The 27,551-nt window shown below is 39.7% G+C and overlaps 1 protein-coding gene across 6 annotated transcripts in view; it reads left to right on the top strand.

The window, feature by feature from the left end:
- KIAA0753 (KIAA0753 ortholog) overlaps nt 1-27,551 on the top strand; it is a 63,289-nt gene that overhangs the window by 9,565 nt on the left and 26,173 nt on the right. For 5 of the 6 annotated variants that reach the window (XM_036033221.1, XM_036033220.1, XM_036033225.1 and 2 more), the window contains 7 exons: nt 638-1,259; nt 3,860-3,966; nt 5,106-5,168; nt 5,543-5,758; nt 7,670-7,877; nt 24,955-25,187; nt 26,608-26,774. In XM_036033221.1, the coding sequence (XP_035889114.1) occupies nt 638-1,259; nt 3,860-3,966; nt 5,106-5,168; nt 5,543-5,758; nt 7,670-7,877; nt 24,955-25,187; nt 26,608-26,774 (1,616 nt within the window). Of the gene's footprint in view, nt 1-637; nt 1,260-3,859; nt 3,967-5,105; nt 5,169-5,542; nt 5,759-7,669; nt 7,878-24,954; nt 25,188-26,607; nt 26,775-27,551 lie in introns of those variants that run through there. The other variant, XM_036033226.1, reaches the window with a different exon arrangement.

Raw genomic sequence — 27,551 nt, 5'->3', positions numbered from 1 at the left:
TGTGAGAATATGGAAACATGACTATGTTAACTGAAAAACAAAATCAAGTTTGTATACGTTATGATTAAAACCGACAAAAACTTAAGCCTGCATAAGAAGGTGTAAGTGGCCTGTTCAGGGCAGCATGGACTTAGGTGCAGAATAAGAGGTGTGGCCCAACCACCAGAGGAAAACCTCAGGAAGGCCTGAAAAGATGGGGTCGAATGGCTTGGGTCCAATGTGGCTCTGTGCTGTGTCTGGCAGCAGTTTTGGGGAACGCTCATAATGGATTGTGTTGGTCACTTGCCAGAACCTGATTATTTAGAAACAGGACAGACGTCGTTAACTGGAGAGTTGAGCTTGCTGGTTGCTGCTTGAAGCATTTTGGGTTGATGTTTAGAGGAGGGTCCTGGTGTGCTGTTAGTAAACTGAAGGGTAGTGCTATGGCTCTGAGTGGCTGCAGCGTAGAACCGGAGGGCTCGGTGGGGAGTTAGGGGGTGTTAGAGTGGCTGATTCTATCAGTACAAAATAAAAATACCTTTTAGCACTAATAATTGTATGGGTAAATTTTTAGAAACTTGACTACACGCATATATCAACTATACAAAATGCTATTTCTCTAATGAGTGCTTACTTTTATTTATTTAACTTTTTAAAGAACCAGCTGCAGTTCAATAAGAATGTTCCTACACATTCAAGCAACTTGGCAATCCGGTATTCTCCTCCACATGCCATTAAAATCGAGAAACTGAAGCACTTGCACAGCAAGTCCGACTGTTCTAAAGACTTGGATTTTAGACACGGTCCTGACCAAAGCAGTTCTGTTTCCTTTTCTGTCATATCAGAAGAGAGACTTAGCCATGCTGTCCACCTCGCCAAAAGAGATATGAAACGAAGACAATTTGAAGAACATGTAAGACATCATCTCAGAAGTCAGCCCCAAGTTTCTCAGAAACACGGATACACCAAGCATAAAATGTCTGACCTTGGTGTGGATAGGAAGGAATTGAAGAATCAAGAGGGTTTTCATTGCAGCCACCAGCCGCCCAAAGCGGACGTTTCCAGCTCAGGTGCCAGGGTATACATCTACACATCTCATCCAGGACAGTCGGATCTGACCGTGCCAAATTCGCCACCCACCCATGATCCAGGACTTCAGCCACGTGCCAGGGTAGGTGACCACAAAAGCCTGTGTGAACACAGAAGCCTGCTAGAAGTTCAGCGACTCCAGAAAATATTGAACAATTGTATCCATAAAATTGAAGAAGTAACTAAAGAAGGTGAGAAAAACTGGTGAGAATGGGGTAGCTCAGATACATTTCTTCCTTTGGGATCCCCGCCCCATCAGGTTCCACTCCCTCTTCTGTCCCTAGAGCAAGCACTCATGACCAGACAGGTAGACTTTGAGTTTGCCCAGTGTCTTTTTCCGAAGAGTTTTCCCCGGCCCACAGCTCCTTTCCTGAAGCTGCACTTGATGATCGGCTGACCAAGGGCCCAGCCCAGGGCCTGGGGCACCTGCTGTCTGAACCTTAAGTCTTTTGGCACCAGGGTGAAAATCATCCTGTAAAGTGTTGCTTCTGTACCCAGAAATTCTTCAGAAAAATTATTTTTAATTTGTTTGAAAAAGAGCATAGCACATGTGCATTGTAAATTAAACCAGGTTTAATGTAGACAAGTGTTTAGACGAGTACACAGCAGTGACAAGGAAAGTGGCGGATATATACGGAAAATATCTGACCATAGGGTAGAAAGGAAGTTGTATGATCACCACATACTCTTTTCTACAGTTCTTCAGTATTCTCCAGGCCCTTGTGTTTCCCTGGGGAACAGAGTGTTGATTCCACGTGGAGAAATTACGGTTACCATAGCCAATAAGGACGGGAATCGGGCCCAGGTCAGACTTCAGGGAGTAGGGAGTTGAGCATCACATATATTGTGTTAGGATAGTACATAAGTCTATGATGATCTTTGGCATTTAAAAAATTAATTTATATATGCATATGTACAAATATGCATATTATATCAGGAATTTAAAGTACCTTAGAAAAATACCTGTGGTTGAACAACATAGAACAAAACACATTAATGAGGATATTGTGGCACATGAAAAAAATGAGGAAAGGAAAAACAAGATATATTCAGGATGGGTTACAAATTGGTTTCTGAGCTTCCTAGCATCCAGCTAAAGAGAAAAGTGTGACCAGTTGCAGAACTTACAAAGTCTAAAATAGAAAAAGCAGTTGTGTGAGGAAAAGAATTATTGCACATATGAAGATCAGAAAAAAATGTCTTCTGTGGGTCTTCATAAAGAGTGTGTTGTGTAATATGATGAAGAATTAAAACCATTCCTATATCATGATAACGGGAGTGTTAAGATTTGTTTCTTGTAGCGTTGCTCAGTGTCAGCCTATGGCAGGTCCCCGTGGCATACTGGGGTAGGAACCACGCTGCCGGGGGAGAGAAGCCAAGAGGCCCACTGCTTTGCTGATGGGGCTTAATACAGGGGACCTTCGGGAGCAGAGCTTTTCAAACTCTGTGGGGAAGGACTGGGTTGAAGGGGCTTTGGTTTTGTTTTGTTTTTTAGTTAAAAATGTCAATTACAAATCAAAACTTTCTAAACTATAATAAAAATGTCGTGACAATGGCGCATTGCTATAAAAATGTGTAAGTGCACACTTCTGGTTTCTGCACTTACCTTGTCATGGACTGGTAGTAGTTTGCAACAGCCCCTGTCTGCAGTCCACCCTTTCAGGTGGGCCCTAAAATGCCCGGTTGTGCTTCCCAAGTGCTGCTCTGCACACTAGTTGCATCAGAATCACCTGCAAGGGGGGTAAATGGTGATGAAGGAGACTTGACTTGGACTGATGAACACACAGTACAGTATACAGATGATGTATTATAGAACTGTACACCTGGAACCTGTAAAACTTCATTAACCAATGTCACCCCAATAAATTCAGTAAAAAAGACAAAGAAAGGAATCATTTAGAAGATGAGCAGTTAAAAACCCCGCCTGAGCCAGTTGCCGTGGCAGCAAGTACGTGAGTCCAGAGTCTCTCCACGCAGTGCAGGCCAACAAGAGACAGAAGCAGTGGCTTGTAGGCTTCTCTGAGGCTGCATCTGTGCCCACACCTCCTTGATTTCAAATTTTGATTTCTTCAAAAAGATTTTCATTAGTTGACTTTGTAATGAGTAAATATTAAATATTTGAATTTATAAAATGTACTTTATTAGTGGAGTTTTGCTTAAGGATATGTGTTGCATAAATGTACTTGAAAGCCACCAACTGGACAGAATGGACAGGTTGCACACTCCTCAGGCAGTGTTCCAGAGACGATTTCTTTGAACTAACCTTTTGAAAATGTGGAACACCATTATATATGGGGAACACCATTGTATATTATATATAATCCTTCCTGACAAGTATATGAAGGCTTTGGACATTCATACACTCTTCATGTGTTGGGGAAAGTATTTCTCTTCTGGATTCCAGAAAAGAAAGTGTAAAAGAAATCTTGTTAAAAAGTAGGCCAATAAAGGGTTTTTGAAAAACAATAGAAAGCATTGCAGATTTTGGCCCAATGTAAAGAATTTTAAAATAGTAAGAGGAGCTTCCCGTGGAGTAGGCAGTGCAGTGGAGTTGGGATCAGGAGATCCCGCACCGCGGGGAGCGTGACCTGGTGCATCCTCCTCGTGGCCCTGCTGAGTCAGCACACCGCCCTTCCTTCTGATCTCGTGGTTAGTGGGAAATGGCATTTGTTGTGACCGCCCCGTTTTTCTTTGTAAAGTAGAGCCCTTCAACTTACATGATCTTTTGAGCAGTTGTATTTTTGTCAGTTTTTATATTTGGTTTATAACTCATTTGGGGGGATATTTTCAGAGAGAATGGAAGAAGCCTTGGACCCTGACGAAGAGCGGCGGATCCGGGTCAGGAGGCAGGAGCAAGCCATCCGTTCTGCGCGCACGCTCTACGGCCTCCAGCAGCAGGTGCAGGCGCGGGGAGCGGTGGGGCCCTTGGACTTGTGTGTGGCCTTCTAAGAGATGTGTTTTCCTTTTGCCTCAGAAATGTTAGCACCATGGTTTACTCTGTGAACTCTCATATGTTTGTGAAGCTAAATTTCCTGAACATGTGGACAAATAATTTCTTTCTCTTTCTGGCATCTGCCTTTATGTGTGTGTATTATCTATGTAGCCAAGCTCCTTAAATAGTGGTTTTTGACTTTTTAGTGTCAGAGACTCTTGAGAATCTGCTAAAAGCCATGGGTCCTTTCCCCATTTAAAAAATTGCTTATACAGCACATTTTCCCAAAGTCAAGGGGATTAATTACCCTAAAACCCCTTGTCTGCAGTTATGAATCCTCATCTTAGCAGAAAGGGACCATTTTAGTTTCCCATCTGTCTCATGTTTAAAAGGTGCTAGAAACAGTAGTAGTAAATAATTTGATCATCTTTATTGAATAGTAAAAAGTGAAGACTATGTTAAGTGTCTTTTAGGACACATTTAGTGGCGGAAAAAGGAGCATTTACATTGTTCATGGGTAACTTTTAAAAAAATATTTGTTTTACCTTTAAGGACTTACTCATTAATAGGTTTTTAATTCATTTCTGGTCTTATTTCTTGAACCCCAAACTGGACCTTTTTATTTTAAAGAATATGTCTGAGATTTTGTTCCTTATTCGGGGGGCGGGTTCTGTTTCAGTCCTTACTCTATATTGCTGCCATAGAGATTGTTTTAAAACACAAATTTTCCCTGACAGACCTCTGCTTAAAAGATTTCAGTGGCCCTCTGTAACACAGGGTGGAAGCTAAATCTTTTAGCATGGCACTGAGACTTTCTGACCTGGCCCTCCTAGCTTTCGAGGGTCACCTCCCCCTTCACTCCTTCGTGCTCAGTTCCTGTCACCCTGGGGACTATGGGACGGAAGGTGGACCCTGTGCTCTAGTCACCATCTTGAACTGGAAACCAGTAACTGTTTTGGGGGCACAGGAATGAGGAGTCTTGTCTTATTTTCAAGTGACTTGAATTAAGAATAGTTAAATTTGGATAAGACAAGCTGTGTCCTCTTCTACAAAAAAGATCAGTGGAAAGGTACGAAGTTTTCATGTATTTCCCTTTATAAAACAGGTTAAAGAAATCCAGGAAGAATTGGATAAATTGAGTCCACATAAAACTAAGCACACTAAGAAGGTATGATGCAATTAAATTCTGATTAATACTTATCATTTATAAGTTAGATTTCCAGTGTGTTAGCATCAGGTGTGTTCTCTGCACCAATACTATTTTCAGGGCTTGTAGAAACCTATTAGCGGGGGCATGAACACCTTAAATATTCTGAACTTGGGGTTGTCTTCCAAATTCTTGAAATAGATATTTGCTGCTGCTGTAAGAAACTGAGAATTGGAAGTCTTTAAACTTCTTAATTCCCTAAACTATGAAAAAGTTTTCACAATGGAAATAGTTCAGTATAGACAGAAGATAAACTGTATGTATTCTTAAGGATGGGGTTAATGTCAAGAAGTTCTGAATATTGAAGTAACTTCTCACATTTCATGTATTGCCAGTCATGGGCAATGTCCAGGCTGGCAGCTGCCCATCGAGGAGCCATTCGGGCCTTACAGACATTTGTCACTCTGTTCACTGACCGAGGGGAGCACCCCGTTCCTGCTCAGTATAGGGAACTGGGCAGTCTCATTCGCCAGCTGTCACTCTGTTCTGCCAAGTTGGATGCTGACTCATCTGTTGCTGATGTGGTTATAAATATCCTGCATCAAATTGAGGTATGAAATTGACTCTAATTTTTGTCAAAAGTGTGTTGTTTCTAAGCAAGGAGGTAATGTTTACTGCCACCAAGTGTCACTGAGATTCATGGAGAATACAAGACAGAACGTCTACACCTAGTAAATTAAAGCTTTACTGAGGGCAGAAAAAAGACTTCATTTTTATTTTATTGTTTTTATGATCTAGTCTATAATATTTTCACTTCTTGGAGAATGGTGGCTTGAGTCTAGAATATATATTACCTCTTAACCAGGTCCATTAATTAAAAAAGAATTTTCCATTTCCTGACTGTGCCAGTTAATAAAGAATTTTCTACCATAGAAAAAGAAAACAACGCACTCTTAGATTAGTGCTTTAATTAGAATATCGGTGTATAATCTAGAGAGACTTTTGGAAAGGAGACATTTTAAGATCTAGGGAAGTGGAGCCTTAAGTCTTGTGATATGGCTAGAGACTTGTGGAAATCACGACCGGAATGTACTAGTCAGGAATAAATAGTGTTCTTTGTTTTTATTGGTGACAAAGATGGCAAGGACAATATGGTCTCAAATCTTGATATTTCTATGAGGTTCGCAGAGTGCTACCACAGAATTTAGCATTTTATCTACTGCAGTGCTGTGACTTGCAGTAGATTTATTACTACTATTTTACAGATAAAATTTTTAAAAAGGAAAAGTCAGAGACATGACACAGTTACTTCTCTTGAGAGCTGGGAATCAAATATCCCATCTTCCGCTCCCACGCCACTGTTACTTCCACTGCACTGCACGTTTTCATCCACAAGTAAGACGACCCCTCTGTTAGTGTGAGTTGGAAAGCCGTGGCTGTAGAGGAAGGTGCTGTAGTGGGGACAGTCGCTGGCTAATGACATACTAGTTTTACCATTAACTAGCCCTGGTGGTCTGTAAGGCCCCTTCTACCTGCACAGTTCCATTAGGCAGCAGGCATGTTTGTGAGTGCATTGGTTACGCCGTGGGTGTAGAACTCCCCATCGGGAATGTTGGTGCCAAGTGCAGACCCTCAGACAGCATGTCAAGTCGGGTGGTGCTTTTTAAACTTATCCATAGGAAACATTTATTGGTCAAAATGATTTCCTTTAGAGGATGTATCTTTATGATCCTAAAAAGCATCTCAAGAGATTATCTAATTCCTTTCCCAAGTGTTGAGCAAAAGTGAGTACTTTAACATGATGTTTCTTAAACAGAATGTTTCTCTCTCCTAAACTGAAAGTATTCAGTTGTGCAAGCAGTTCATTCTGTCTTGTTGATTACTGCACCATCCATGGCTTATTTTTTCTTACTGTCCTCTGCACTGAATCTCCCTGGCCATGTTCAGTGGTCCTCAGTTTGTACTGACCGCATGGAGCCTGGGCCCTCACTGCCTGGCAGTGAGTGAGTGGTACATTATTGGAGGACGTGCCTCTTTTAGAAGAGAAGGGACACAGATCTCCTTCCATTGTGGTGGAGGAGTGACAAAAGCTACTGGAGACAGTGTTTCCTTTCGTTTATGAAAGTGTACATTAAATATGATCTATTTACTCTCTTAAAATTATTTGAATTTATGAGGTTTTTATTGAGAATTAAAATGCCTTTAAAGCATATAGGATTATATTCTGAAAACTAGGGTTAGGTTCTAAAATGGTAACCCTTAATTTTAGGATTTGAGTACTTTCAAATACTCATATACTGTATCTTTTTGCTGTTGGGTTTAGTGAGCTTAACATGTAAAAAAACATGCAGAATTTGATGTCTTAAATAATAAGGTTTTAAAATTAAGTTAAACAACATTTTTTAGTCTTTAGAGACAGCCCTTTAATAACATGTTTCTCCAGAGTTCTTATTTTGTGATTAAAAGTCAGACTTTTTTAAATCACTGAGAGATAAACTAAGAGAATAATTGTTTTATGGCAGGCTTTGGAATCCCTACTGGAAAAGAAACTGTCACCCAAAAAGATGAAGAAAAGTGTCACTGAAATTAGCAGATTTCCAGTTGGTAGCCAGCGGTCCTTAGAGAGGTGGCAAAGTACATATCCAAAGAGCGAGAGGAGACCCTTTGTGACAAAGAAGATATTTCCACAGGAAACAAGACAACCTTCAGTGGCAAAGAAGGCTCTTGCTGGTATGTGTCTTAAAATGTTCATTGCAAGGTATTTTATTCTTTGGAATTGTCTGGACTGTGACAGTTGCTACACTGAGGGGCAAATTAGGATTGAAAATGTAGTCCACAATAAGTGTACTTGAACTAAGACAAGTGAATCGCAACCAAGATGCTTCTTTAGGCTGCAGGCTGGAGTATTCTTCCTTAGAGGAGGGTGGAAGAGGGAAATTCCCTTTTCCACATCATAGTATTTGGGCTACCCACAGTAAATTTCTGCATATCTGGAAGTTAGAGCCCTACTTTTAATTTTCATTTTAATGATAGGGAGAGAGGCAGACAGATAGATGCATATATACATGTGCATTAGATATATAGGTATCTTTTTTACATAGGTGGTGAATTCTTGTTATTCCAACAAATGGAATTGCTAGCTTATGTGATGTGCACATTTAGACTGCCAGCTTGCCTTTGAAAATGGGCATACAATTATGTTTGGGCTAGCAGTGATCGTCAATATACATTTCCCTATATCCTTGCCAAGTACTTTATGTAATGAAATTAAAAACTTTTTTCAGTCTCTCAGGGGAAAAATGGTATCTTACTATTTTATATTTCATCTCCCCTAGTTCATAGCATGTTCCTTAGTCATGTTTATTTCCTCTTCTGTGATTTGTCTGTCCTTTGCCATCTACAGGCTGGGTTCTGTGTCTTTTGTTTATGGACATATAGAAGTTTGTTATATATTCTGGGTCTTCCTCTTTTTGTGGTATACATATATTATAGATATTTTCTCTTAGTCACTTGCTTTGTGAAATTTGTTTATGATATCTTTACTGACACAGAAAGTTTTAATTTTGTAGTCAAAATCAACATTTTTTTTCTTCAATATTTTAATATTTCATGAGGCAACTCTTTCTTCTTTGTTCTTCTTTTTCAAAATTTTGCTGATGGTGCCCTGGCTGGCATAGCTCAGTGGATTGAGCGCGGGCTGCAAACCAGTGTCGCAGGTTCAATTCCCAGTCAGGGTACATGCCTGGGTTGCAGGCCATGACCCCCAGCAACTGCACATTGATGTTTCCTTCTGTCTCTCTCTCTCTCCCCCCACTTCCCTCTCTAAAAAGAAATAAAATCTTTAAAAAAATTTTGCTGATGGTGATTGATTGCTTGTTTTCAGAGAAATTTAAAATGAGCTTGTCATGTTCCATGAAACATGATGTCCAGATTTGACTGGTATCACCCTGAGTTCATAGATTATGTTGGAGAGAAGTGACGTTGTTACAGTATGAAGGCGGCCCCTCAGTTTCTTCATGTCCTTTCTCCATCCCTTCAGTTGAATTTTATAATTTTCTGCATATAAGAATTCCTGAGACGGGAATGCTTAGGAAGCTTAAATTCCTTGTTAGGTTTATTTCCAGTTATTATTGTTACGGTGAATGGGATCTTTTTACTACATTTTGAAATTGGTTATTGCTACTTACAGGAAAGCTGTCAGATTTGTATGTTGCTCTTATATCTGGCACCTGGCTGAAATCTTTAATTTGCTGTGATAAGATATATATTTGAACATTTCTGAAATTGGTATACATTCTTGTATTGATGCTATCTTATAATTAGTTGGCAATACTTTAAAATTTGTTACTGATGCATACAATAATGATGTCTTACACTGTAGATTTGAAACAATATGAGATTTTGTTCTTTTGTATTTTTCCAGAAGGATGAGATCACCTGCAAATAAGTTTTGCCTTTCTCTTTGCAGTTGCCTTTCTCTTTTTATACCTTTTCTGTTTCCTCTTTCTGCTTATTTGAGTAGTTTTCATTCAGAATAATACTGAATAATAGTTACAGTGGTGGACATCATTTCTCTCCCAGATTTAATGGGACTGCTTCTCCTGTTTTTTACTTTGTATGCTACATTTAATTTTAGCATACACCTATGTATGTTTTGTTGAATATTATTGCTTATTTACTATAATCCTCAACACACAGATTTTAAAGACCAAAATTGCATACACTGTACTTGCACAATTAATTAACATTTATGCTGTCTTGGAGATTAAGGGATAAAAGTCATTTTAGCACTTTAATGAACATGACTGTTCTCTGTATTTTTTTCTTAAGATTCTATTTCTGTGCTTTTTAAATTTCATTTTTCTTTTTTTTTAAGATTTTATTTATTTATTTTTAGAGAGGGAAGGGAGGGAGATAGAGAGAGAGAGAGAAACATCAGTGTGCGGTTGCTGGGGGTCATGGCCTGCAACCCAGGCATGTACCCTGACTGGGAATCAAACCTGCGACACTTTGGTTTGCAGCCCACGCTCAATCCACTGAGCTACGCCAGCCAGGGCCCTAAATTTCATTTTTCAATTACAGTTAATATTCAGTATTATTTTGTATTAGTTTTAGGTGTACAACATAGTGGTTTGATAGTTGTACACATTTCAGAGGGTTCCCCTGATATCACAGTACCTACCTGGCACCATTAGTGATGAATAGTTATCACAATATTGGCTATATTCCCTATGCTGTACTTCACATTCACATAACTGTTTTGTGTCCTTTTTCACCCAGGCCCCCAACCCCCTCTCCTGTGGCAACCATCAGTCTGTTCTCTGTATCTATGAGTTTATTTCACTTTAGTTTATCCCTTTATTTTGTTCTTTGGATTCCACTTGTACATTAAATCATATGCTATTTGTCTTTCTCTCATCCATTCTGTTGCAAATGGCATAACATTTTATTCTTTTTTATAGCTGAGTAATATTCCATCGTATATACGTACCGCCCCTTTTCATCCACTCCTCTGTTGATGGGCATTTGGGTTGTTTTCATTTCTTGGTTACTGTAAGTAACGTTGCAGTGAACATTGGGGTGCATATATTCTTCTGAATTAGTGTTTTGGGTGTCTTCAGATAATATACCCAGAAGTGGAATCACTGGGTCATAAGGCAGCTTCATTTTTAATTTTTTGAGGAATCTCCACACTGTTTTCTATAGTGGCTACTCCAATCTGCATTCCCACCAACAGTGCACTAGGGTTTCCTTTTCTCCACATCCTCCCTGATACTTGTTTGTTGATTCATTGATGATAGCCATTCTGACAGGTGTGAGGTGGTATCTTGTGGGTTTAATTTGCATTTCTCTCCTGATTGGTGACATTGAACATCTTTTCATATGTCTATGGGCCATCTTTATTTTCTCTTTGGAGAAGCGTCTGTTTAGGTCCTCTATTTTTAATTGGATTGTTTGTTTGTTTTTGATGTTGAGTTGTATGAGTTCTTTATAAATTTTGGATATAACTCCTCATAGGGGATGTCATTGGTGAATGTCTTCATCCATTCAGTAGATTGTTTTTTAAACTATTTTGTTGATGGTTTCCCTTGCTGTACAAAAACTTTTTAGTTTGCTATAGTTCTGTTTCTTTATTTTTTCTTTTGTTGCCCTTGCTTGAGGAGATACTATCAGAATATTGCCAAGAGAAAAGTCAGATTTTACAGCCTATGTTTTCTTTTAGGAGTTTTATGGTTTTGAGTCTTACATTTAAGTATTTAATTCATTTTGAGTTTATTCTTGTATTTGGTGTAGAAAGTTGGTCTGATTTCATTTTTTTGCATGTATCTCTCCAATTTTTCCAACACCATTTATTGAATAGACTGTTTTGCCTTCTTTATCAAATATCAATTGACTATATAGTATGGGTTTATTTCTGAGCTCTCTCTGTTCTGTCCCATTGATCTGCACATCTGTTTTTGTGCCAGTACCATGCTGTTTTGATTGCCATGGTCTTATAGTATAGTTTGATATCAATTAGCCTGACACATCCAACTTTGTTCTTTTTTTTTCTCAAGATAGCTGTGGCTATTTGGGGGTCTTTTGTGGTTCCATATAAATTTTTGGATTATTTGTTTTAATTATGTGAAAAACGCCATTGGTATTTTAATAGGAATGGCGTTGGAACTATAGATTTCTTTGGGTAGTGTGCACATTTTAATGATGTTAATTCTGTCATCCAAGTACTGACCAGGCCTGACCCTGCTTAGCTTCTGATCTCAGATGAGATGGGGCGTGTTGAGGGTGGTGCGGCTACAGACCAACGAAGTCAGTTCTTCCTATCTGTGAGCATGGTATATACTTCCATTTATCTGTATCTTCTTCATTTCCTTTCTTTTGCGTCTACTGACCAATTTTTTGAATACAGGTCTTTTACCTCCTTGGTTAAATTTATTCTTAGGAATTTTTTTTATGCAGTTGTAAACAGGATTGTTTTCTTAGCCTCCCTTTCTGATAGTTCATTATTGGTATACAAAATGCAACTGATTTCTGAATATTTATTTTGGATTCTGCTACTTTAACTGAATACATTTATCATTTCTAGGTGTTTTTTTGCAAATCCTTAGGGTTCTCTATATACAGTAGCATGTCATTCACAAATAATGACAGTTTTACTTCTTTCTTTCCAACTTAGATGCCTTTTATTTCTTCTTGTCTGATTGCTGAGTACTATGTTAAATAAGAGTAGTGTGAAAGTAGGCATCCCTGTCTTGTTCCTGATCTTAAGGGAAACGCTCTTAATTTTTCCTGGTTGAGTATGATGTTAACTCTGTGTGTGTCATATATGGCCTTTATTATGTTCACACTGTTCCTACTCTGCTGAGAGTTTTTATCGTAAATGGTGCTGGATTTTGTCAAATGTTTTTCTGCCTCTATTAATATTATTATACTATTATTATCCTTCATTTTGTTTTTGTGATGTATCTCGTTGCTTGATCTGCAGATAGTATACCAACCTTTCATTTCAGGAATAAATTCCACTTGATCATGGTGTATGATCTTTTTAATGTGTTGCTGAATTTGGTTTGCTAGTATTTTGTTGATTTTTGTGTCTATGTATATCAGGGATTTGGGCTGATAATTTTATTTCTTCATAGTGCAAAATGAGCTTGGGAGTCTTTTCTTGTCATGAATTTCTTGGAGTTGTTTGAGCAGGGTAGATGTTAGTCTTCCTTTCAGTGTTTGGCAAAATTTACCTGTGAAGCCATCTGGTCCAGGACTTTTGTTTGTTGGGAGTTTTTTGATTCCTGCTTCAATATCATTGGTTGTAATTTGTCTGTTCATATCTTCTGTTCCTTCTTGATTCAGTTTTGGAAGATTTTGTGTTTCTAGGAATTTATCCATTTCTTCCAGATTATCTGACTTGTTGGCATATAGTTGTTCATAATATTTTCTTACAATCCTTTGTATTTTTGTGGTGCCAGTTGTTACTTCTCTTTCATTTCTGATTTTATTTATTTGGTTCCTCTCTCTTATTTTCTTGATGAGACTAGTTAAAGGTTTATCGATCTTTTTTGTCTTTTCAGAGAATTAGCTCTTGACTTAATTGATCTGTAGTATTTTTTAGACTCTTGTTTATTTTTGCTTTGATGCTTTGATTGTTACTCTTTTTCTAGTTGCTTTAAGTGTAAGGTTATATTGTTTTGTCTTGTTTTAGGTTTTTCTCGTTTCTCGAGGTAGACCTGCACTGCTGTGAATTTCCCTTTTTGGGACTGCTTTTGCTGTGCCCCATAGATTTTGGGTTGCTGTGTTCTCATTTTCATTTGTCTCAAGGTATCTTTGAATCTTCCTTGATCTCATTGTTAACCTGTTCATTGTTTAGTAACATGTTATTTAGTTTCAATGTCTCTGTGTGTTTTTAACTTTTTTTTTTCTTACAATTGGTTTGTGGTCTGATACCATTGTGGTCAGAGAAGATGCTTGATATGATTTCAATCTTCTTAAATTTATTGAGATGTGGTTTGTGTCCTAACACATCTATCCTGGAAAATCTTCCAAGTGCTCTTGAAAAGAATGTATTCTGCTGCTTTGGGGTGAAATGCTGTGAAAATATCAATTAAATCCATCTGGTTGAGTGAATCCTTTAAGGCTGCTGTTTCCTTGTTGATTTTCTGTCTGGAAGATTTATCCACTGATGTCAATGTGGTGTTAAAATCCCTTACTATGACGGTACTACTATCAGTCTCTGCCTTTATGTCCATCAGTATGTACTTTATATATTTAGGCGCTCATGTGTTGGGTGCATAAATGTTTACGAGGGCTGCATCCTCTTGTTGGATGGATCTCCTTATGGTTATGTAACATCCTTCTTTGTCTCTTATGCTATCCTTTGTTGTAAAGTCTAGTTTGTCTGATAATAAGTATTGCTCCTCCAGCTTTTTTTGTTTGTTTCTATTTTCATGAAGTATCTTTTTCTACCCCTTTACTTTCAGTCTGTGTGTGTCTTTTGTTCTCAGGTGGGTCTCTTGTAGACAGCATATATATAGGACTTGTTTTCTTATACATTCAGCTACCCTATGTCTTCTGAATGGAACATTTATTCCATTTACATTTAAAATATTTATTGATAGGTATGTATTTATTGCCATTTTATTCTTTGTAATTGTGTTTCTATTCTTACAGAAATTCCTTTCCTTTAACATTTCTTGTAATACTGGTTTGTTGGTAATGAACTCCTTAAAGCTTTTTCTTATCTGGGAAGCTCTTTTTTCTCCTTTAATTATAAATGATTCCCCTGCTGAGTAGAGTCATCTTGGGTATAGTTCCTTATTTTTCATCACTTTGAATATTTTGTGCTAATCCTTTCTGGCAAGAAATAGATATGTTGAGAAATCAGCTGACAGTCTTACAGGAGTTCCCTTGTGGGTAACTAACTGTCTTTCTCTGTCTATTGCTTTTAAGATTCTCTCTTTGTCTTTAACATTTGGTATTTTAATTATGATGTGTCTTGGTGTGGGTGGGCCTCTTTGGGTTCATTTTGTTTGGGACACTCTGTGCTTTCTGAACTTGTATGTCTGTTCCCTATACCAGTCATTACTTCTTCAGATGGGTTCTCAGTCTGTCTGTCTGTCTGTCTGTCTCTCTCTCCCTCCCTCCCCCCCATTATAGTAACCCTATAATGTTGATGTTACATTTGATATTGTCTTAGAGGTCCCATAGACTCTCCCCATTTATTAAAATTCTTTTTTCTTTTTGCTGCTCTGATTGGGTATTTTCTGCTACCTTGTCTTCCAAATTGTTGATTTGATCCTCTGCCTTTACCTAGCCTGCTGTTTATTCCTTCCAGTGTTTTATTCATTTCAGATATTGTATTCTTCATTTCTGACTGGTTCTTTTTTATGCTTACTGTTTTATGCTTTCTGTGTCCTTTTTTATGCTCGCTGTTTCTTGTTGAGGTTCTCACTGAGTTCATGCATTCTTCCCCTCAGTTCCCTGAGCATCCTTGTAACCATTTTGTACTCTGTATCTGGTGGATTGCTTGCCTCCATTTCATTTAGTTTTTTGTTTTCAGGGGATTTTTCTTTCTCTTCTGTTTGGCCATGTTTCTTTGTCTCCCCATTTTGGCTGCCTTTATGTATTTGTTTCTATATATTAGGTAGATCTACTATGTCTCCCAGTCTTGATATGGTGGTGTTATGGAGTAGGTGTCCTGTGGGGCTCAGTGGTGTAGCAGAGTCTCCCTGATCACCTGAGCTGGGTGGTCCAGGAATGCCCCTTGCATGGGCTATGTGAACACTCCTATTATAGTTAAGTCTTGATTGCTGTTGGGTTGTCTGTGGGTGGGGCTGACCCTCAGGCTGGCTGACTGTGAGGATTGACGTCAAAGACAGTGTACAAGCTGCTGTTCAGGGGCTGACTCCCCCAGCAGGGTCTGGTGCCTGCCAAAACCTCCCTTTGAGTGTGGCACCTATGGAGCTAATTGGGTCATAATCTGATCTGGTCTGAAGCCTGCCACCCGGCATGTTGGTTGGGGCCTCTTGGGAGGGACTCTGCTGCAGGTCAGTGTCGGATGCTGTCTGTGACCAGCCCTGGGCAACCTGTTTAGAGCCACAATGTGATCCACAGTTGTGGCTGCCTCTACTGGGCCTGGGTGCATTTGGGAGGGGCCAAGCTGTGCACTGTGGCCAGCTTCCCCCAGCACCAAGCCAGCAGGCAGGTCAGCAAAAGGCCCAAGGCAACCCAAGAGTTTCCTCTGACTGCCTTTTAGGCTGAGTCACTGAAAGAACCTCTAGTGGTAGGTGGTTGCACGAGGTAGGTTTTCAGTTAGTCACCAGGTTGGGGTGAGTGGTGTTCACCAGGTTGATACAGAGTCAAATGCAGTGCCATTGCTGGGTCTGAGGCCTTTAGCAAGAGTAAGCTGATGACCACCTGGGGCCTATGGACCTTTGTGGTGGAGTCTCAGGGAGTCGTCAGGGTGAGGTCAGCAGAGTTCATGAAGCTAAAACAGATCAAGATGTGGCCGTGTGGAGGGAGGGTTACGCACAGGAGAGGGGTGCTGGTCATGTGTGTGAGGGAAAAGGGGCCCACACCCTAGAGCCACACAACTCAGTCTCTCTCTCTTTGTGTCTCTTCTACCCCCGGGTCTGCTTAGACCTCCTTAAGAACCCCTCAAGAAAGTCCACACCCTTGGCCAGGCTGTCTGCCTGAAGCCAGTTGTCTCCTCCAGAAGGCTCGAGCTCAGCAGGTGGGGCCACAGGTAGGGTGGGGCTAGTGCATTCCCCCACCATAGGCTGAAGCTGTATGGAGGGGAGTGCTCAACTCAGGAAAGATGGCATCTGTGGGCAGCGTGGGAGAGGGACTCTGCCCGGGGACTTTGGAAGCTAGCCCTTCAACTCTCTCACTGAAGCCACACAACTCAGTCTGCCTTTGTACAACCTTAGCTCTTTCTAGTCTGCCCTCCCTTCACCAGAGCCCAGGGTGAGTGGCCACGAATGCAATTGTCTGCTGGCCCTTTAAGAGGGTGCCTGAGTTTCTTGCAGACTCCTGTCTCTCCCTGGCTGATGGAATCCCTACTGATTTTCACAGGCAGATGTTAATGTGGGCCCCTCTTCCCAGTTGGTGCTCTGGGCTCCAGAACCCAGTGTGGGGTTAAGACCCCTCACCCCTCATGAGACTTTAGCAGCTGAGATACCGGTCCAGATCCTCAACTGCTGCATACACGTGGGTGCCAGGCCAGCCTTTTTACAGCCTTACCCTTCCTGCCAGGCTCAGTGTGGCTTCTTCCGTAAATCCTTGGTTATAGGATTTCTGTTCAGCTAGTCTTCAGTTGGTTATTCAGGCTGATTGTTCTCTAAGTTAGTTGTAATTCTGTTTGGTCCTGGGGGAAGTGAGTGTAGGTTCCACCTGCGCTGCTGCCCTCTTGGGTGCTCTTGGAATTCTTCATACATGAGCTTACCTTCAGGTTTTGGCCGATCTGCATGTGAAGTTAAGGGAGTTTTCTTCTCTTCCTATTTTGCTAAGAGATTTTTCTTTTCCTCTTTTTTTTTCTTAAACTGATAGGTATATATGTTCATAGTGTTTTAAAATAGTTTAAAAATGTTAATACTTAATTTTTTAATGTGCTATCTATATCAAAGTACGGCAAATCCAGTAAACTAGTTTTCATTTTTTTATTTAAAGTAGAATATACACACAGAAGAATATACACAATGTAAATTCACAACTACACTAATTATTGGAAAACAAATGTCAGTAATCACTGTAGGAGTCAAAAACCAAAACATTACGAGCACTGAGAAATTCCCCAGTGCCCTCCTCCTCTGGTCTCTATCCCCTGCCTCCTCCCCCAAATTAACTTTTATTCTGATTTTTAATGCCGTGCTTTGGTTTTGCCTGACTTAGAACTTAATAAAAACAGAATATATATATATAATTATATATATATAAAACCTAATTATATAATAGGTATTCCCTAGGGACTGGCTTCTTTCACCCAACACTTTGTGAGATTCATCCAACCAGTTTGTGTAGCTCTGATTTATTTATGATCATTGCTATATTCCATTATGTGACTATATCACCATTTTGAAATGTATTCTGTTGTTTTAATTATTGAGTTTTTCCAGAGTTTGTGTAGCTCTGATTTATTTATGATCATTGCTATATTCCATTATGTGACTATATCACCATTTTGAAATGTATTCTGTTGTTTTAATTATTGAGTTTGGATGGTTATAAAGAAAGGTACTGTGACTGTGCTCACATGTCTCAGTGTGTGTGGGCATGTGTTTCTCTTGGGTGTGTTCTCAGGAGTGTGATTGTTACATCATAGGTTATATATTTATTCAACTCTAGTAGATAAACATTTTTTAAAGTAGTTTTATCCTTGTATATTCCAACCGACTGTGTATGAGAACAGTTCTACACACCCTTGTCTGCACTTGTTTTTACTAGTTTTTTTAAAATTTTAGTTGCCTGGTTGATGTGTAAGGCTATCATTGTGGTTTTAATTCACATTTTCTGGATGAGTAATGGTGTGACTACTTTATCATATATTTATAGGCCATGTATGTGTCTTCTGTGAGATTCAAGTTCAAATCTCTTGCTCACAGCTGCCTCCCTGTCGTCCTCATTCTCTGTCTTTCATTTTCTGCTTTTTTCTTCCTTCCCTCCTCTCTCTCCTTTCTTGTTTGTTGATTTATAGGAGTTCTTTGTAGGAGTATTTGAATATGGAGCCTTTCTCAGTTATCTGTATTGTAAATATATTCATAGAAATAAGATGTGTCTTGTCTTTAAATGTTGCAGTGGTGACTTTTGATGAACAGGATTCTTAATTTCACTGTAGTCTAATATTAGACTCTTTTCCTGTATTTTTGTATCTGTATCTTTATTTTGTATCCTGTTTAAGAAGTTTTTCCCCATGCCAAAGTTAAGAAGACACTTTCTATGTTAATTCCTAGAAAAAAGTTTCATTTTCTTCCTGTTGGATACCCAGTTGAACCAGCATTATTGTTGAAAGGATTGGTTTTCCCCTGCAGCGGCACATAGTGCCACTTTGGTCATAAAGTAACTGTCGACATGTGTATGGGCCCGTTTCTCGGCCCCTGTTCTCTTCCACTGGTCTCACATTGGTTCTTCCGCTAGTGTATGCTACCTTAATTATTCTAGGTCTTGATAGCCAGTAGAATAGCTTTGCCTCCTGCTCTTCTTAGAATGTCTTGGCTTATCTTGACCTTTGGTATTTCCTTATCAACCTTATTTTTTTAATGTTTATCGATTTTAGAGAGAGAGGATGGTAGAGAGAGAGGGACACTGATGTGAGACAGAATATCCATTTATGCCAAACTGGGGATCAAACCCACAACCTAACTATGTGCCCTGACTGGGAATCAAACCCCCAACCTTTTGATTATGGGATGATGCTCCAACCGAGCCACAAAATTTTAGAGTCAGAATTTGAAAATTTCCACCAACCCACCCTCCCCCATTCCCCTGGAAACAGCAATAAAGACCAACCAACCTATGGGATTTTGATGAGGAATTGGTATCTTCATAATATTGAATTTCCCAACCCACAAACAGGATACATCTTTACATTTATTTAGGTTGCCTTTAAATACTCTCAGTAGTTTATTGTGTGGTTTTGTTCATCTTTTATTAGATTTCTTCCCTGCTATTGCTGTTTTCAATTCTCCTGTGAATGATACCTTTTTAAAATTGTAATGTGTAATATGTATTGCTGATACACAGACACACAATTGATTATCTGTGTTGCTCTTGTATCCAAAATCCTGCTAAGGCTAATTTACTTCTAGTAATTTAGATGTAGATTATTTGTGTTTTGCTCTGTATATACTCATATTATCTATGAATAACTGTTGGTTTATTTCCTCCTTTTCCATCTTTATTTCTTTTTCTTCTTTAGTTTTCTGGTTTTATTTACTGATCTGTAGATGACTGATATAAAGGTATGTTAAAGTCTCTTGTCAAATGAGACTTCCTTAATTTCTTACTGTATTTTTATTCATTTTTGTTTTATGTACTTTGGAATTGTGCAGTTAGATGCCTAAGACTTCCTGGCTGTTGAAATCTTTTTGGTTGATTTCATATGTTGTCATTATTAAATATTTCTCTCTGTCCTTTGTAATGTCATTCACTTTGGGTTCTGTTTTGTTTGGTGTTAATATTGTTTCATCTGCCTGACTTGCCTGGCATTTACGTGGAATAACATTTTCCATTCCTTTATGTTCCATCTTCTTTTGATGTTTTATTTTAGGAAAGTTCCTTGTAAATAGTTTATTGTTGGTGTTTTTAACTCTGTTGTATAGTTCTATATTTAACCTACTTATATTTACTGAGACTAATTCTATATTTGAACTTTTTTCTGCCTTATTTTATGTTTTTCATTTGCCAGCGTTTTCTTTTTTCCTTTGTTGTAATTTATTGTATTAATAAAGTTTTTCTTGTTTCATTTTATTTTTTTCTACTGATTTGAAAGTTATATATTAGTTTGGTTTTCATTTGACTTATTTCTCAATCTGCCACTAATTCCGTGGAATCTTGGTAGCTTAATACACCACCTCTAATATGAATGTAACAAAAACTAATTTACTGGGTTACTACTAGATATTTGTTCACTATAATGTGATATTCTCTTCATTGGTAGGCAGTTGGAACTAATACAGCATCTGCCTTTGCCGGCTTTTCCCCTCAGGACAAGTATCGTGTCTGTTTGCCATCATGTCCTTTATGGCCAGCCCAGTGTCCGACACACAGGCCCTTCAGCGGGAGACTCAGTGAAGAAGCGTAATTGAGTAAGAAATTGCTTCTGAGCAGCAAACCAGAGTAGCTTGAGTTTGGGTGTTGTGGGCTCACTTGTGGTACTCTGGAGGAAATGTAGAGAACTTTCCAGACCCGCACACAGTAATGTGTTTCCCGAATGAGTTAAAAGATTAGAGGTGCCCATAACTGATTAGTGAAAATGTAGGACCAGCTTTAGAAAGAGAAGTTGGAAAACCTGCTGATCCAAAACTCACCATAGGAGCAGATGTGGGAAAGCTGGGAGACTGACAACCATGGGAAAATGTCGACAAAAAAGACCTCTCTTCTAGTCCCAGGTCTGTCACTTTGTGACCCTGGGTTGATGACTTCATCTCTTGGAACCTCACTTTTCTCACCTGTAGAATGGGGATAATAGTCCTTACCTTATGTGACTTAATTGTTCTAAGTAACAAATTATGCCATTACTAAATGCTATAAAAACGTAAGGTATTGTTTTTAGTTCATAATAATCTCAAGAAAAGGTTAGATTTTATTAGGCATATTCTAAAAGGAAGCAATGTTTGGTAGCCATTGAAAAATGAGAGTTTGTTGGTTTTTAAAATGATGAAGCTAAGTGGTCATGAAGAAGTAAGCAAGTTTCAGTTACCTGGAGAATGGATTTGTATGGAACAGTTCCACACTCCCTGACCGGGCAGAATGAATGCTCCTAGCCCTGGACTGCAAACTTGGTGACCTTGAGTAAAAACACTTAGCTGTTACTTCACCTGAAAAAGGCGGTGATCGTTGTCCTGCCTGCCCTGTGTGTCATGGCGAGGCTCACTGTGAGTTATGTTGTCAGAGAAAAAGTGTTGTGCAGCCCTGGCTGGTGTAGCTCAGTGGATTGAGTGCAGGCTGCGAGCCAAAGGGTCACTGGTTCGATTCCCAGTCAGGGCACATGCCTGGGTTGCAGGCCAGGTCCTCTGTGAGGGCCACATGAGAGGCAACCACACACTGATGTTTCTCTCCCTCTCTTTCTCCTTCCCTTTCCCTCTCACTAAAAATAAATAAATAAATAAATAGAATCTTTAAAAAAAAGTGTTGTGCAGGTGTAAGAGAGAACGGTAACTGTTGCTATCATCCGTAATACAAATTGAGGTGTGGTTAAAGTTAGCCACTTCACAAATTTAATACATTTGCTCATGGGGAGGGTGTGGTAGCCCTCTTATTTTTATTTTATTTGTGTTTTCTTCTTGCCCTTGTGATCTGGATTTCATAAGGTTACATTTTCTGCTTGTTTTAGATGTCACTAAATTTCATTCTGACTTCCTAATAATATCCTCTCTTCCTCTCCCCTCACCCTCAGAAAGTCATAGGGAACTACTTGGGCGGAAAACCCTCTTCTGCCCTTTTCAGCTGGGGTATACTGGTATGTGTGAGTCTGATTAAATTCTGTGACGTAGATAATTGTTGCCTGGTGCATTTCTTTAGTGGCTTCTGAGATGTTATTGCAATGGCTGATTGCATTAGTGTAACTTACCAGATACAAGGATGATGCTCCCACCCCACTACCAGCCCCACTACCAACCCCATCCTTCCTCAAATTCAGCTGTCCCAGGAACTGTTACTGTATTTATTTACATGTTGGTTTATGCAGATCATAATTGAAAAGGCCTCTGGACTGAGGAGTCTGAGTTGCTTTGCTGTGTGTAAACTTGAAGGTTAATTATAAATTATAGGCCAAGGATTTAATTGCAGCATCCTTTCCTTCCAGTTTTTATTTCCTGGCTGTGTAACTTCTATGGCTTTAAAAACTATCCGATTAAAGAAGTGACACGGTTGCCGGGACAGGGATCTGCCTCTTGACCTACTTGTGTTAGTTTGAATATAGTTTTCCCATTATTATGAACTATTTAAAATGTACAGGAAAAGAGTGGAAATAGTAAATACCTGTGTATCCATTACCCAGATTTTAACAGATTTGAACCGTTTTGCTTTATTTGCTTCTGAATTTTTTTAGAAAGTAAATATGGTGGGTACAGCTGTTTCTTTTATATTCTTCTCCTCATTCTATAGCCCTCCCTCCCTCACCAGAGGTTAGTCGTGTTATTGTTATTATAATATGGACCTGTTCTGTTTGTATACTTGTTCTGCTATGTATCTCTCCATAAGCAGTACAAAGTTTTGTATGTTATACATTTCATGGGAATGGAGTTCTATAGTAAGCATCACTCTGCAGTTTGCTTTTCCCCACCTGTGTGTGAATGACTCGTTCATGTTGATAGGTGAACTCTGTTTCATTAATATAGCTGTTGCATAGGTTTCCCTTGTATGAATAAGCCATAGTTTATTTTCAGCTCCTATTGATGGGTACGTGGGTTGTTTCCAGTTTTTTGCTTTTCTAAACAGTGGTGAAGTGTATGTCCTTGCTCATGTCTTTGTGCACACGCGTGCGAGTTCCTCCAGGCTGAGTTTGTGCGGAGAAGTGACACTGCTGGGTTGCAGTGCAGGGCATCTTCGGCTTCACTGGAGCGATCAGGTCGCTCCCCCAGCAGCCCGGCCGGTTCGCTCCTGCACTAGCAGCTTGTTGAGGGCACTTGTTTTCTTCATCCTTGTTTATGTTTGGTGTTTCATGGTAAAACTTTCCCTACAATCTGGTGAGTGTGAAATGGCATCTCATTGTTTTAATTGGGGTTTCTCTGATTACTGGTGATCATCTTTTCACATTTCTGTTGACATTCAGCTTTTTTCTCTAAATTGCTAGTTTCTGTCCTTTGTCTATTTCTTTCTTGGGTTGTTTATTTTCCTTTCAGATTCATGGATGTTCTTTATATTAATCCTGTGTTAATATTTGTATTGCAGATCTCTACCTCCAGACTCTGGCTTGTCTGTTGACTTTATGGTGGGTTTTTGTTTTTTGTGTGTGTGTTTTTTTTTTGTCAAAAGGAAGTTGCAGCTTAGTATAATTAAATTTAAAAATATTAATATTAGATCTGAGTTTAGGAAAGCCTTTTCTGATACCGTAATCATATTCTTCCTGTTATTTTCTTCTAAAAGCTTTAAAGTTTTCCTTAACATTTAGGTCTTCGCTCCATTTAGAATTTAACTGTTCTTCCCTGGCTGGCATAGCTCAGTGGATTGAGCGCAGGCTGCGAACCAAAGTGTCGCAGGTTCGATTCCCAATCAGGGCACATGCCTGGGTTGCAGGCCACGGCCCCCAGCAACCGCACATTGATATTTCTCTCTCTCTCTCTTTCTCCCTTCCTTCCCTCTCTAAAAAATAAATGAATAAAAATCTTTAAAAAAAGAATTTAAGTGTTCTTCACTCTGAGGCAAGGATCCTGTCTCATTTTGTTACTTGTGAGTATGAATAGTCTCAGCACCATGGAACTCAGTTCAGACTCACTGACTTTTATGCTGCCTTTGTCACACCCACTTTGCTTTGTTGGTTTCCGCCCGTTCCTGCTTCACTCCCACACTGCCTTGGTTGTTACAGCTTTATCGTGAACACTGTGTCTCTGATGGAATAGGACTCCCACGTCCGCCCCACTCCACACTTTGTTATTGCTCTTCACAGTTTTTCGGGCTCTCGTGGGATTTTACTCTTCATGAGAATATTGGGGTCAGCCTGTTAAGATCCACACAAAAAAATCTGTTGGGATTTGAATTTACAGTGAAAATTATAGATTACTTTAGGGAGAATTGACATCTTTACAGTATTCTTTTCATTTATAAAAATAATTTCCTTATACATTCTTCCATGTCCTTTAAAAATACCTTTGAATTTTTCTGTAAAAGTCTTATACATCTTTCGTTAGATTTATTCCTAAGTGCCTTATACTTTTGTTGCCACTGTTAATAGGTTTTTTTCTGTTATCTTTTCTCTAGTTATTTTGATGTGTGGAAATGATACTGATTTTTTATATGTTTTTCTTTTTTAATCCAGAAACCTTGCTGAACTCTCTTCTTAATTGTAATTGCTTGTCTGTAGAGTCTCTTGATTTTCTATATAAAAAGCATTATATCATCTTCAAAAAGAGGCAATTTGATTTCCTTTCCCATTGCAGTTTGAATGTTACGTACAGAGTTCAGACTCTATTCTGTATCAAATTAGGAGCCATCACAGGTTTTGAGAAGTGACATTTAAATATTTACATTTTATAAGAAACAATTTTGGTAGCCAGGTATAGGTGTGATTGAAGATGAAGAAGGGGTCAGCTGGGAGATGCTATTATTACAGTCACAAGGGTTTACAAGCCTGACCTTGGGTGGTCACAGAAGGAAGGAAGGGCAGAGAAGAGTACAAGAGAGATTTTATAATTGGGGTCAAAGGGACCAGGTGGAGGAGTAAATGTGGGAGGGGAGATTTGGGGAGCCAGCCATGACCCTTGGGTTCCTTCTGGTAGAAGTGCAGTAGGAGTGATAGGATGAGGAGTAACTCTGGCTTCAAAACACCTCAGTTTTTAACAGGGCTGGGATAGGTATTTGGAGCTTATCTGTCTGTAATCACTCTTTCCCACTTGATTTGAAGAACATTTTTCTGTTTGTCCTCTTGAAATCTTCCATATAGATAAGTTCCAGTCTGATAAAGAACTTCCAGTGACCCAGAGGCTGGAGAATGAGCTTGATGTGGTCGATGCAGATATCCTTCCAGAAGAAGCTCCATCTATTCCAGACCAAAATGCAAGCTTCAAAGATGAAGCATTAGCCCTGGCAAAAACCAAAGCAGTGGGGCAAAAGCCTGTGATGGAAAACACGCCCCTTAGGAAGAAAGATGGTCTGCCACCGGCAAGACTACAGCAAGTATGACGTCACTGCTCTCGTCCGGCCCCTCCGTGTTAACCTGGCCTTGCCCGACCTCGCAGGCTGCTAAGAGGTGGAGTCAGGATTTGGGTTCTCAGACATCTGAGTGCCAGAGCACTGGAGCCCACCTGTCTAAATTGCTGACTTAGCTTAGCTTCAGGTTGTTTCTATTTTTCAACAAAAATAGCAATTTTTAATATTGTTGCTAGGACAGGGCATTCTCATCCTGGTTTGCTAAAATCCTAACTTATTTGATACCATGATCCTAATCAGGCAGGCCACTTTAAAATTCAGGGTTTTCTTTCTGTTTCTGGTTTGAAAGTGTGAAATTTGAGGGGATTAAACTTTGGTAATAAATAATAACTACTCAATAATAAAAGGCATCCTAAGGCGAGTACTTTCTAATATGGCTTTGGAGGTCAGCTTACTTGGAACTATATTATATTTTAAGCTTTTGTTTAAAATTTAACTTGAGGCCCTACCCGGGGAGAACTGGCGAGAAGACTGTGTCCTAGTCTAAATACCCTCGATGCGGGGTACTGCCATTTAATGGTGCTATCCTGAGGCTTCCATCGCAAACCTGTGTGTTAGCAGGTGGCCCCAGAAACAGGAGTCAGCAGGTACCGCCAGTTACCAGTAGAGCATGGATTTGGGGTGTATCTTTGTTCCTTGCCAAACCAACTCTCAGGGGGATCCCTGGGAAGTCAGAACTGAGCCTGTATGGTTCAGCTTGGTGCTCTTCTTCAGAGATAAGCCTCACCTTCCACAGCATTTTGATACAGCCCCAATCATTTGTTTAGATGGCATATGCCTTTCCACCCTCATCATCATACACTTCCTATATCGGCCCATTTAATCTTCTGGAAACTTGTGAATAACTTCTCTCCCATTTTACATGAAAAAGCTGAGGATCAGAGAAGTTAAATATTTTAACCAGGAATATTTTAAAGATTAGCCCTGCCTGGTGTAGCTCAGTGAATTGAGCACGGGCTGCGAACCAAAGCATCACAGGTTCGATTCCCAGTCAGGGCACACGCCTGGGTTGTAGGCCATGGCCCCCAGCAACCGCACATGATGTTTCTCTTTTTCCCTCCCTTCCCTTTCTAAAAATAAATACATAAAATCTTTTAAAAAAGAATATTTTAAAGATTAATCTCCCTTTTTTGTTTAATTAGGAAAACATATAAACATTTATTTTATGTATAATATATACAGCATAGCAAAGCGAAGGATTCCAGTTTTACAGCTCCCTCCCCTTCATTACCGGCGTTGTTTTAGTGCCACTTACACCCTCCCCCAGGTGCCACCTCAGTGTCTCTGGTTGAGTTTGTGCATGAACGGGGTAGGGGCATTTGAAGCTTCCTAGACAGAGTTTCTGTGATACCCATGTGGCTTTGTAATTCGTATTTATCTCTTACAGGGACTTCACAAAGCTGACAAAAGTAGATCAGCCCAATCTCACAGCAAAAGCAGGTTGCAACAGACAACAGTTTCATCCAGATTAAAAATAAACCAACAGCCTGTGAAAGACAGTAGAGCTCCCTGGATACCTCCAAACCCCACGTCCCCCCCAGCGTCTCCTAAATGGTATGTCAAAATTCAAGGGACCTTTTGGGTATGTCATTTTAACTTTCCTGTACAGGTCAGAGGCAACCTGTTGTTTAGAGCAAACACAGCAGCAGCCTTAGTTCCCACTAAGAATAAAAGCTTATTAGGGTTACTAATACATAAGAAATTTTTATCTAAAAGTCCATTGTTGGTTCCTTTTTCCTACCTGCATATGAGTCATGTAACCTCCACGGGCCACCCAGCACTTTGTGGACATGTGTCCTTGTGTGGAGGGCCGGCCGCAGGCCCTCCTCACTTGACTCTCCACGCAGTAGATTTTAGTTATTTAAGGCCGGGAGCTGCGCCTTCCCTACAGCTGGATGTCGATGCCGAGCACAGTGTCTGACACTTAGTAAACCCTAGTAGGCACTCAGTAAATCTTCGCTGAATAAATGAATATATTAAACTAATTCTAATTTGATTTAATTATGAATTATACAACCAAACAAATCTCACTGTTCTGACTGCAGGGGACGGTTAGGGTAAGCTGACATTGTTGCTGTGTCACCCTCATTCATAGCACCTGGAGAACGAGGAGCCACCATTCCGCAGAACGAGAGAGAATGTATTGACCTCCAGGGGCATTGGGGTCCAGTTGGGAGGAAATAGTCTTCGGGGAATTGGATGGGAAGGACCAGAAGGTAGGTCAGTAAACGGAAGGCAGCAAAAAGCAGTAGTGTGGGGAGCAGACGAGGGAGAAGTTAAGGGACTGTCAGCACCTGCCTTTGGGAGGCTAGCAGGTACAGGGTAAGGAGC

The sequence above is a fragment of the Phyllostomus discolor genome, chromosome 8 (assembly GCF_004126475.2).
Source record: "Phyllostomus discolor isolate MPI-MPIP mPhyDis1 chromosome 8, mPhyDis1.pri.v3, whole genome shotgun sequence".
Lineage (NCBI taxonomy): Eukaryota > Metazoa > Chordata > Mammalia > Chiroptera > Phyllostomidae > Phyllostomus > Phyllostomus discolor.
Note: the sequence above shows the minus strand (reverse complement) of the source record. Positions and strands in the feature narration are given on the sequence as shown.